Consider the following 13,472-nt stretch of genomic DNA (forward strand, 5'->3'; position numbering starts at 1 on the left):
AATTTGATTAACCTATGGGGTTAATTCCCTCTTACAAGGTTAGAAAGGAGACTTACCTCACTTCGAAGTTCCATAACCGACTCCAAAGCCTTTCTAACAACTCAAACTGATGCCCATTGCTCCAAAACTAGTCAATAAATGTGCAAATCCATAAATGTATACTGTAATACTCATTATAATTCAATTTACAACAATTCCCAACTCCGTTCGATAAATAATACCCATAACCCCACGAACTCAAATATATAATTTATTCTCAATTTCATGCCCAATTTCGTGGTCAAAATCCAAAAATACGAATTTCTAGGTTTTCTACCAAAATCCCAAATTTCTACTAATTTTCATGTACAAATCCATATACAACCCATGTATTTAACTAACAATGTGCGGGAATTTCTTACCTCATAATAGATGATGAAATCTCCTCTTCAAAAGCTCCAAAAATCACCCAACCAAAATGAAATATGAAGGAAATTGGGCCAAATCCAGTCTTTAAATGACACTGCCCAACACTGCCCTTCATCGCGATCGCAGAAACACCCTCGCGATCACGAAGGCCAAAAGCCATCCGCCCAGAAAAACCTTCTTCGCGTTCGCGTTCCATACGACGTGTTCGCGAAGCCTTCCTCCCTCACTGCTTTGCGATCGCACACCCGGCCTCACGTTTGCGTAGGCCCAACAGCCCGAGGCCCATATCCTCACTTCCTTCTACACGTTCGCAACTGCCCAATCGCATTCACGTAGGTCCATCAAGCCCTTAACCGCATTCGCGTCTCCCCTATCGCGTTCACGATGGGAAAAATCCAGCAGCCTCCAAAGTCTTCTTCGCGAACGCATGCGTCCCTTCGCATTCGCGAAGAAGGAAACCAGATAGCATCAACAGTAGCAGCAAATCATTTCATTTTGGTCCGAAACCAGCCTGAAACACACCCGAGTCCCCCGGGACCCCGTTCAATCACCCAAACCAGTCCCATAACATAACACAAACTTGCTCGAGTTCTCAAACCGTCGATCGACATGCTAGTGCTCAAAATGACCCGTCGGGTCGTTATACTTACCTCTCTCCAATGTTCCATAGCCGGCTCCAGCGCCACTCTAACATCTCAAACCAATGCTTGTTGATCCAAAACTATGCGTACAATGTGCAAACCCATCAAAATGAGTTATAATACCCATAACTAATCAATTTAAGCAATTTCCAACTCCGCTCGAAAAGTCGATAAAATTCACCCTCGAGCCCACTTGCCCGGATTCCGAAATTTTTTGAAGATAAACTTTAACCATAACACCACGAACTCAAATATAACATTTATTCCAAATTCCTTGTCCAATTTCGTGGTCAAAATCCAAAAATACCAATTTCTAGGGTTTTCTTCAAAATCCCAAATTTCTACTAATTTTCATGTTTAAATCCATATATAAACCAAGTATTTAACTTGCAATAGGTGAAAATCACTAACCTTGCATTAGATGATGAAAATACCCCCTTGATAAGTTCCAAAAATCACCCTAGCCGTGCGAAAAATGGGTGTAATGAACCCAAACCTTGTTTTAAAAACCAGTCTGCTCAGGCCTGCTCCTCTTCGCATTCGCGGAGAGGCCATCGTGTTCGCGAAGGCCAAACATTTCAGTCTCCAATTTACTCTTCGCGTTCGCGGCCTCCTCGTCGCGTTCGCGAAGCCTTGTGACCAGTACCCTTCGCGTTCGCGGTCCACGAGCCGCGTTCGCTAAGGCTAAACTTCTCTAAACCCAGCTCCCCCATTCCCTTCTACGCGTTTGCGACCGCCCTCTCGCGTTCGCGTAGATTCCCCAGGCTCTTCTCCACGTTTGCGACCTCTGTCTCGCTTTCACGATGAGTAACGTCCACCTGGCCCAAAAATCCTTTATCGTGAACGCGATAGCCACCACGCATCCGCGATGAAGGACACCAGAACCAAAATCAGCAGCAGAATGGGGAAATGACCCGAAACCATCCCGAAACACACCCGAGGCCCTCGGGACCCCGTCCAATCATACCAACCAGTCCTAATACATGACAGGAAGCTACTCGGGGCCTCAAATCACATCAAACAATACTAAAATCATGAATCACATCCCAATTCAAGCTTAATGAGCTTTTGGAACTTCAACCTTCTATATGGGACACCGGAACCTATCAAATCAAGTCCGATTGACCTCAAATTTTGCACACAAGTCACAATTGATATTACAGACCTACTCCCACTTCCGGAATCAGAATCCGATCCCGATATCAAAAAGTCCACTATTGGTCAAACTTCCGAAAAATTATCAAAATTCCAACTTTCGCCAATTGGCGCCGAAATGACATATGGACCACCTACTCAATATCCGGACACACTCCTAAGACCAAAATCACCATAAAAAACTATTCCTAGGCTCGAAATCCCAAACAGACATCGATAACATCAAAATCCACTTCAACCCAAACTTAGGAAATTATTGAACCTTTAAAATACTGACATTTCGTGATAAGTGCCGAAATACTCCCGGTCCACCCAATACTCGACCCGAACATATGCCCAAGTCCGAAATCATCATACAAACCTATTGGAACCTTCAAATCCTGATTCCGAGGTCGTTTACTAAAAATCCAAACCTTCGTCAATTCTACAACTTAAAGCTTCCGAATTTAAAATTTTCTTTCCAAATCAACTCCAAACTTCCCGAAATTCGATTTCGACCACACGCACAAGTCATAATACCTGAAGTGAAGCTACTCAAGGCCTCAAACCGCTGAACGACGTGCTAGAGCTCAAAATGAACGGTCGGGTCGTTACAATCTCCACCACTTAAACATACGTTCATCCCCGAACGTGCTAAGAACTGCTCCGGAGTTATCCAAAATCACTGTTTAACATCTCATGCACCTTCCTGTGCCATCACAACCTAGTTTGGCACCTCAGCTCGAGCCGAACTGAAGGTCCTCCCTTTTATTTAGTCAATAAGTCTTAGAACCAAACCCCAACCTCCGAATTTCTTTACAATTTCTGATTCTAACATACGAACACCGTAACAATCACTACACACTGTACCAAAACATGATTATGCACCTGTGCTGAAATCTCACCATGCACCACATAACTCATTTGCCCAAGGCAACCTCCTCCAAGCACAACATCTGACATTTTAATTACCCGGTGCCTGAATCATACCTCATAACACATATAAGCCCGATTTTTAATCCTCCAATACTGCCACGACAAAAGAGATGTGTAGAAACTCATAACCACCTACCGAATCAACAAATCGTTGGGTCTCTCCCTCGGACAAGAACCATTACCCCATCCTGAACTGAATAATGATATTTGCTCTTAAATATACCTTATATAAATCTGATTGCACTAATTTCAGGTCCAATAATCTCGTCTTACCTAGTATAAGCTACCCAGGCAATAAGTCACCTCAAACACTGACCAAGATCTCGTATGACGCCAACCATGTGCCAACATGCTACAAACTTGAATGCGATACATAAGGAAAAGTGAAATCTGGAATGGAACTTCCCAGCCCGCATAACAAATAAAATGGTCGAACAGACGCTATGAACTCTCCTTAGTGAATGAGAAACAAAATACACAGAAACAAATATATGGAACCGTACCCAACATCTCACTGTTGCGGCGTGCAACCCGATCCACACACGGTACCGTTGCGGTGTGCAACCCGATCCAAACAACATACCCATGGCGGCATGCCACCTGATCCGCACATAACAATCAAGAAGAAAACACACACATCAAGACGTAATGCTTATACTTACAAAATGCCCGAATATCGATCATAAGCACGCCCAGTAATACAAATCCTGGGGAGACAAATAGCGCCACACGCTATGAAACACAAGCATAACTAATGGGCGATAAATGACCTGCATCTCTAGAGCCATCCTGCTCACATAATACTACAAGCTACACAGGACCTCACACTGATTCAGATCATGCCATACTAGGCTAATAACCTTTCAAGGATCCACAATGGCCCTATTCATGACACACACGAGCATCCATCCTAATCTGGAATAAACTCCCACATTAACGATAGTACCCCAAAAATCTCCATACTTGGTTTCAATCCTTAACAATCAAGTGACTAATAGGTCACATTATACAAGTCTCCCCGTGGGGTACACTCCCACAACCATTCCACACCAAGTATCAAAGTCTACATTTCCATATCACCAACCGTGCTAATCTATAAAGTAATTCAAGAACTCGCGAATCATTACCCAAAGCCTCTTACCCAGAACGTCGTTCTTAGGTGACACTAAAGAAAATGCCAACTTACTCTGAACATCTGAATTCTCCCCTGCTCATCCGAGCTAGTGACATTCTTGACAATACCGAACCTTAACCTTGATCCTCAGCTTTCAAATTACCAAGCCGCTCACTGCACCTACATGCCGCTATGCGAGAATACCAGAATTCATCATAACTCCTGAACCACTAGTAGAATAAATACTTCATTGTCTAGAAAGTTTTCATTTAGCTCATTTTAGAAGAACCAATGCAATACGCAACTGAATTCCCAAACCGCAGAAAATACAAACCTCAAGTCGTGATCTACACCACCATGACTCTTCCAGAAATCCATTCACACCACAAAGCCATTTGAATCGAATACCTCCCAAATCAATCAAGTTGGGGTGGCGGTCAAGCCCACGCGTACAACCACAAACCTCATGTATAACCTCATGCTGAAGGAGTTGATCACTGCCACAGTCATGCTGATTCAACCATTACTAACCGACCCAATTCGTTTAAATTTACTCTTGACTTGCCTCAGAAATAATAGCAGCTCCATTCAAAACATAACGAACTAAATCCGCACTCATACCGAGTGAGTCGCATCACAAGACCACGTCGTCTCAATACTCATGAATCATCTCATACATTCCTCATGTGCACAATGGCATCTCCAACTGGTGTACCCATTTCCCAAGACCTCCCGCAAATTCGAAGCTATTTCTTCCCTTAGGCACTGGACTTAAATCCTTAAACTCGTTGGACCATTATTGAGAGTCACCCACTCCGTCCTAGTCCCGAATATAACCAAACTCCAACACTATGCTAGCACATGAATATCCTCTCAAAGAAGTAACCAAATTAATTCTTTTTCCTTGCACATTACATCCGCAAGAAGCGTAACTCTGAGTGTTCCTAAAACTTGCACCTGAATCGATAAGACAAAGTTTGGCACAAATTCATCAAGTTCCTTGCACACGTTCATTAGTTATAAATAGTTCACCCATGCACAGATAGCCAGAAACCACACAAGCAGACAACCACGCGATCCAATCATAGATGGTGGGGCTCCCCCACTTAGCTTTAAGCCACCCTCGTATAATGTAGAGCCTACAATGATTCCTCCTTCTTAATTACCATGATCTCACACTGTTAAGCCGCCAAATTTCCTAAAGTCTTTTATTAATCTTTTCATGAAAATTTTGAATCATTCGTCAATCTCATATTCGACTGTTATGACCCAAAAACTGACCGTCGTGATGGAGCCTATCGTGGAACTAGGCAAGCCAACTACTCAACCACTTCAACAAAATTAAAGCTTTGAAAATTAAATGGAAGTAGTTAATATTTAAGAAAAACCTTTAAAAACCGAAATAAAACCACAACACAATACAATCTCTCCCAAAAATCGGGGTATCACCGAGTACATGAGCATCTATACCAGGATACAGCCTACTACAATGTCTAAGGAATTAAGAACTGAAATACAAATAAAGATAATGAAGGAGAGTCAAGGCCTGCAAATGCCATGTAGCTACCTCGATAGTCACCGAGATCTCGACTTCTCAATTAGCAGTCGCCGTAACCGGAAACATCTGGATCTGCACATGAGGTGCAGGGTGTAGCATGAGTACAACCAACTTGTGGATTGAAAGTAGTGACAAATCCAAATTGTGGATTGAAAGTAGTGACGAACTCAACCGGAACAGTTCAATACAGAAAATAACAGTGCAGAAATGTAGACATGCTTTCAAGTTCGATAGATATATCAAAATAGTAAAAATGGATCAAATCTAAATGATATGAAGAATATAACTCCTCTACTTCTACATGCCAATGCACATGCTGTATATGATGCACCATGCTGACAACCTCATGTGCTCACACTCTCAACTGCTCAATCACTCGATACTGTATATGGCCTATACGGCCCAAGGAAGATCCATACCGGAATATAAACATCACTGACCATCCGTCACCCAGTACCGAGTAGGGCCAATCCAGCTCGTGGAGAAGATCCATCTCCAGGTACATAATGCTTCGGACAAGATCCATGTCCAGGGAAGATCCATCCCTCAATATAATCAACTGCACTCACTAGGGGTGTGTGCAGACTCCGAAGGGGCTTCTTCAGCCCAATCGTTATCATAAATCAGTATAACCGTTGCGATGTTGTTACATCCCGTATTTCATACATTAAAGTTTCGCCATAAGTTAATCGACGTAAGCTCGGGAATGAGATTATTTTTGAGGTTATAAGTATTTATGTTATTTGTAACAAGTGATAAGTGATTTCCATGAATATTTGAGGGTAAACAAATCAAAGAATGAGTATTCGTTGAAGTTTGTCAATTTGCGATAAAATACGGTTCAAGCTATAATACCCTGTATTTATGGACTAGTGACATACAAGGTACCACATGACCTTGATAGTAAGGTATATGAAGTGCATTAGTATTTAAGTAAATTATGTGCTAGAACTAATTATGTGAATAATTGATTAATTGTGGGAATAATGTGGGAAAATAAGGAAATAATTATGGTATTAAATAGGATTAAGTGGATAAGGATTTTTCATGGGCTGCCACATGGCATTAAGTTGGCCAAGGGTGGCACCAATGTGCATAGATGAGTTATAGTAATTGATGTGCCTTGTTTACACGTGAAAGTGCAAGGCATATCCCTTAAGCCTTCATGTTATTCTTCTTTGACAATTTGAGATATAGAAAGGATGTTGAAATATTTCCTTCTATTGTTGGGGATTCTCTTACTTTAGAACATAGCCAAAAATGTACACACATGATACTCCATATGTTGAACAACATGAAGTATGCCATGATCATAAGAAGTGCTTAGTTCTTGTTCAAAGATTTAGAAGGAGCAAAAGTTGTTCTTGGCAAGCTCAAGTAAAATTGTTTGATAAATTCGTCAAGTAAGGTATGTTAAGGATATCCCTTTATTCCTTTTGGCATGATCCATATGATACAAATGAAATGAACAAACGCACAACTTTCATAAATGTCTCTATTCATAGATGTACTAGGGGTGCCTATGTTCTTGAATTCCCATGTGTCTTATTATTATATCTTTTATTCATGGGTCTAAGAAAAATATGTGGTTGATAAAATTTATCCGGAAGCATATTGATCTTATGACATTCTAAGAAATCTTATTAACTTACTTCTTATGCATTTCATTCATTTATACATGTATATTGACCCATGACCAGATGGCGTTATATACGAGTATATTATATGTATATGGGATATGGAAAAAGGTCACGATGTTATATACACACCACCATCTGATCAGTTGGTATACATTGATGATTTCGCCCACAGAGGCCGAGATGATATGATAGGATGCCCTTAGAGGCTTGATGATGTTATGTACATATATACCTATGCATGATACGACATTTATACGCACATGCATGACTTTATAAATATTTCAAGATTGACAAAGTTATTTAGACTTACAGGTGGATTCCTTTACTCCATGTTTCCTTTATGTCCTGTATGTACTGATTTTCATGCCTTACATAGTCGGTACATGATTCGTACTGATGCCCCTATTTCCTGGGGCCTACGTTTCATGCCCGCAGGTGCAGGTAGAAAGGCTGACGGTCCCCCTTTTTAGGATCCTTGATCAGCGAAAGTTGGTGTGTTCCACTTGATCCGGAGCTGTTATTAGTTTTGGTACGTTATTTTTGTATGTAGATATGGGTACGACGGGGCCCAGTACACTCTATCAAAGGTCTGTAGATAGTTATGTATAGTTGGATAGTATTTGGTCTTGCCGGCTTCTAGTTTTGGATATATAGTTGTCTATAGCAGCCTTGTCGGCTCGCCGTACCGTATTCCGCATGTATATGTATATATGTCTTTTGGACATGGTTTCCTCACGTATGTTATTCACGTGATTCAATAGTTTATTGACAGGTGTTCTTCATGACCTACCCTTAATTCATGTTTATATCTTAAACGCATGCTTAGGGGTGTTCGACAGGTAGGACTCAGGCACTCGTCATGGCCCATCAGTTTGGGTCATGACAAAAGTGGTATTAGAGCAGTTCTGTCCTAGGATTGTCTACAGACCGTGTCTAGTAGAGTCTTGTTTATGAGTGTGATGTACACCACATTTATAAACAGGAGGCTACAGGACATATAGGATGTTATCCTCCTTTCTTATCTTAGATCGTGCGATATAAGGATTCATTTCCCTAACGATATGTCATGTTTTTAGCGATGCCTAAGAAGGCTACAGCCGCCTAGAAGGGCAAGTTCGTGGCTGACGAGACTACTAGTCGAGCACCACGAGTTACCAGGACTCGGGGAGAGTCTAATAGTGAGATTCCATCTCAGACTTCACATACCCAGCCCTCTCCAGAGGAGCTCCAAGGGGCACCAGCTCCAGCGCTTGCCCCTGTACACCTAGCTCCTCAGCCAGATGCACCGGGGCAGGAGATGAGAGCTGTTATTCATCTATTGACTCGATTAGTAGCCGCGCAATCTTGGCATCAGGAAGTAGGTATTGGTCATGTAGATAGGGGCATCAGTGCGAAGGTTTGTGATTTCATTAATTTGGACTCTCTAGTATTCACTAGAGCAGATCCAAACAAGGACCCTCAGGTATATCTATAGGATGCCGAGGACTTTGAGGGTGATGAAGGCCACTGCGACTGAGTCAGTTGAATTAGCTTCCTATGGACTTCAGGATGTTGCAGTTAATTGGTACGAGTCTTGGGAGTTGTCCAGAAGTGAGGATGCCCCTCTAGCAGTATGGCATGAGTTTACATAGGCTTTGCTTCGTCATTATCTGCCACCAAAGCTTAGACGGGCTAGAGTTAATAGGTTCTTGACCCTTCGGTAGGGTAATAAGAGTGTTCGGGAGTACAACCTTCAGTTTGATTGTTTGGCTAGGTATGCTGCCACTGTTGTAGCTAAGATGGAGGATCAGGTTCATCGGTTCATGATGGGGTTGGAGCCGCACCAGCTTAACGACTGTATGTCGGTCTCACTTCAGCCAGGCATGGATATTTCTTATATTCAGGCATACGTTCAGGGTGTAGAGGAGCGTAACCAGAAGCAGAGGGCCGATCATTATGATAGGGGCTAGAGTAAGAGAGCGAGATCTTTGGGTCCTTCTGGTGAGTTTCGAGGTTGTCAGAGACAATAATACCCGAGGTATCCAGCCCAGCCATCGGCTAGCGCACCCCCTCAGTTTGCCGGTAGGAGATTTGATTGTTCCATATATTCAAGGCCTAGTCAAAATTCCAGGGCCTCAAGTTCTCAGTGTAGGGGTGAGTCAAGTCAGATGAGGCCGCCCTTGCCACGATGTGCTCAGTGTGGTAAGCAGCATGCCGGGCAATGCCGTATGGGGTTGGGTATTTGTTATACTTGTGATTATCCAGGCCACGTTATGAGAGATTGTCCGACGAGAGGTGGTGCAAGCATAGTTCAGCCAGTGGGATATGTAGCTGGTTCGTCATCATCAGTACGCCCCCTGGGCATGGTTCACAAGCACCAATCGGTCAAGATAGAGGCAGAGGTGGATCATCTAGCTCGAGCGGTCCTCAGAACCGCATTTATGCATTAGCAGGTCAACATGATCAGGAGTCGTCACCTGATGTTGTTACAGGTATATTATTAGTCTCCTCATATGATGTATATGCATTGATTGACCCAGGTTTCACCTTATCATATGTTACTCCGTTGGTTGCTAGTAAGTTTGGAATAGAACCTGAGTTGGTTAAACCTTTTGAGGTATCCACACCTGTTGGGGATCCAGTGATAGCTAGGCAAGTATATAGAGATTGTACAATAGTAGTTCATAGTCGATCTATAGTAGTAGACCTAATCGAGTTAGATATGGTAGAATTTGATGTTATACTGGGTATGGATTGGTTGACTTCTTGTTATGCCAACGTTGATTGTAGATCAAAGATGGTTCGTTCCAATTTCCAGGGGAGCCTATTTTGGAATGGAAAGGTAATACGGCATCGCCGAGAGGTAGGTTTATTTCCTATCTCAAGGCAGGGAAGATGATTAGAAAGGGCTATATTTATCACTTAGTTCGGGTATGGGATGTGAAAGTAGAGTCACCAACCATTCAATCTATCCCTGTGGTTAATGAGTTTCCTGATATTTTTCTCGATGAGCTTCCGGGTGTTTCGCCAGAGCAAGAAATTGAGTTTTCTATTGACATATTACCAGATACTCAACCAATATCCATTCCTCCTTATAGAATGGCACCTGCAGAGCTGAGATAGTTGAAGGAACAATTAAGGGACTTGCTTGAAAAAGGCTTTATCAGACCTAGTATATCACCGTAGGGAGCACCTGTGTTATTTGTGAGGAAGAAAGATGGTTCCTTGCGGATGTGTATTGTTTATAGACAGTTGAATAAGGTGACGATCAAGAATAAGTACCCGTTCCCGAGGATTGATGATTTATTTGATCAGTTGCAAGGTGCCAAGTGTTTCTCAAAGATAGACTTGAGGTCTGGGTACCATCAGGTAAGGGTTGAGGAGAAAGATATTCCGAAGACAACATTCAGGACCAGATACGGGCACTTTGAGTTTCGTGTTATATCATTCAGTTTGAGCAATGTCCCAACAGTATTCACGGACTTGATGAACTGTGTGTTCAGACATTTTCTAGATCTGTTCGTGATTGTATTTATTGATGATATATTGGTGTATTCTCGTTTAGAGACTGAGCATGTAGATCATTTGCGTACTATGATCAGAGTTCTACAAAAGGGAAGTTGTATGGAAAATTCTCTAAATATGAATTCTGGTTGAATTATGTAGCTTTCCTTGGGCATATTATTCAGGTTAAGGTATCCAGGTTGATACACAAATGATTGAGGCAGTAAAGACTTGGATTCTAGACTTACGATACCGACAGAGGCTCAGAGATTTCTCGGTTTGGTAGCTTATTATAGGAGATTTGTAGAGGGATTTTCTTCTCTTTCAGCACCATTGACAAAGTTGACTCAGAAGGGAGCTAAGTTGCAGTGGACCGATGCTTGCGAATGGAGATTCCAGGCATTAAAGGACATACTAACTTCAGCACCGGTTCTAACACTCCTAGAGGGAACCGATGGTTAAGCTATCTATTGTGACGCTTTGGGCATCTGATTGGGTTATGTACTGATGCAGCATGGTAAGGTCGTAGCTTATGCTTCTAGACAACTAATAAAGCATGAGAAGAATTACCTGACCCACGATCTAGAGTCAGTCGCGGTGATTCATGCACTAAAGATGTGGAGGCACTATTTGTATGGCATTCATGTTGATATCTATATGGATCATAAAATCCTTTAGTATATCTTAAAGGAAAAGGAATTGAACTTACGTCAAAGGAGATGGTTGGAGCTACTGAAAGACTAGGGCGTTGATATTTTATACCATCCAGGGAAGGCGAATGTAGTAGTCAATGCCCTCAGCCGTAGATCTATGGGTAGCCTATCATATTTTCAGCCAGAGAAGAGGGGGATAGCCCATGAGATTTATCAGCTAGCTAGTCTTGGAGTTCGATTACTTGACTCAGGTGATACTAGAGTTACTATTCAGGACACGGCAACATCCTCTTTAGTAACTGAAGTGAAGGAATGCCAGTACGAGGATCATGTGTTAGCTTATTACAGGGATACAACCCCTCAGAAGGAGAAGACACCATTTAAGATTATAGGAGATGGAGTCCTTAGATATCGAGGACGATTATGTGTCCCTAATGTTATAGGGCTGCACCGACAAGTTATGGGAGAGACTCACTATTCTTGTTATTCTGTCCATCTAGGAGCAACAAAGATGTATCATGATATCAGGGAAATATATTGGTGGGACCAAATGAAAAAGGATATAGTGGAGTTTGTTGCTCAGTGCCCTAACTGCCAGTAGGTTAAGATTGAGCATCAAAAACCCAGTGGATTATTGTAGTCTATAGAGATTCCGACTTTGAAATGAGAAGTAATTAATATGGATTTCATCATAGGCTTACCTCGTACCCAGCGTAAGTTCGATTCTATGTGGGTGATTATTAATAGACTTACAAAATCAGCCCATTTTCTGCCTGTTAGGACTACATATTCTGTAGAGGATTATGCAAGGCTTTACATTAAGGAGATAGTATGACTTCATGGTATCCCTATATCTATTATCTCGGATAGAGGAGCTCAATTTACAGCTAATTTTTGGAGGTCCTTCCAAAAATGATTAGGGACTCAGGTAAGTCTTAGTACATCATTTCATCCCCAGACAGACGGACTGGCTGAGTGTACTATTAAGACACTTGAGGATATGTTACGGGCTTATGTGATAGACTTCAAGGGTAGCCGGGATGATCATCTGCCACTTATTGAGTTTGCGTATAATAATAGCTATCATTCCAGTATTCAGATGGCTCCATACGAAGCTCTTTACGGACGAAACTGTAGGTCGCCTATCGGATGGTTCGATGTTTGGGAAACTAAGTTAGTAGGACAAGGGCTGGTACAACAGACAATCGAGAAGATTAAGCTTATACAGGAAAGGCTATTAGCATCTCAAAGCCGTCAGAAGTCTTATGCGGATAATAGACGACGAGACTTAGAGTTTCAGGTCGACAACTGGGTATTCCTAAAGGTATCACCGATGAAAGGCATTATGTGGTTCGGTAAGAAAGGAAAACTTAGACCTCGGTATATTGGACCATATAAGATCATATGTAAAGTAGGCTAGGTAGCATATGAGTTAGACTTGCCTTCTGATTTGGAGTTTGTACATCCAGTCTTTCATGTGTCTATGCTCTGTAAATGTATCGGAGATCCTTCTAGAATCATGCCAATTAATGATGTTCAGGTCACAGAGCAGTTATCATACGAGGAAGCTCCCATTGCTATAGTAGATAGAAAAGTTCGGAGATTGAGGACTAAAGACGTAGCTTCGGTGAAAGTACTTTGGAGAAACAATAATGTGGAAGAAATGACTTGGGAAGCCGAAAAAGACATAAAGTCTAGGTATCCTCACTTGTTTCCTCTTCTAGAGGAGGTTCCGACTAAGACATCACAACCTTAAGGTTCGTATATGGATTCTTGTGTTAGTTATTATCATTGGTCGTGTGAGGATATTGTCGTTATTGATGATTGTGGCCCTATGTGGCATTGAATTATTGAGTTTTCTACAGGAAGGGTTGGTAGTAGTACTGTTACAAAGGCGACTCTGCC

The 13,472-nt window shown here is 42.0% G+C and overlaps 1 protein-coding gene across 1 annotated transcript; it reads left to right on the forward strand.

Moving 5' to 3' along the window:
• Nucleotides 1-11,724: 11,724 nt before the first annotated feature.
• Nucleotides 11,725-12,168, forward strand: LOC138894007 (uncharacterized). The gene has a single exon (XM_070178680.1). It carries the CDS (start codon nt 11,725-11,727, stop codon nt 12,166-12,168), a length of 444 nt encoding a protein of 147 aa, XP_070034781.1.
• The last annotated feature ends 1,304 nt before the right edge of the window (nt 12,169-13,472 follow it).

This window comes from Nicotiana tomentosiformis, chromosome 6 (genome assembly GCF_000390325.3).
Source record: "Nicotiana tomentosiformis chromosome 6, ASM39032v3, whole genome shotgun sequence".
NCBI lineage: Eukaryota > Viridiplantae > Streptophyta > Magnoliopsida > Solanales > Solanaceae > Nicotiana > Nicotiana tomentosiformis.

Bases quoted from the DNA above. Each gene is read 5' to 3' on its own strand.
- LOC138894007 (XM_070178680.1), top strand. From the start codon at position 11,725: ATGGGTAGCCTATCATATTTTCAGCCAGAGAAGAGGGGGATAGCCCAT.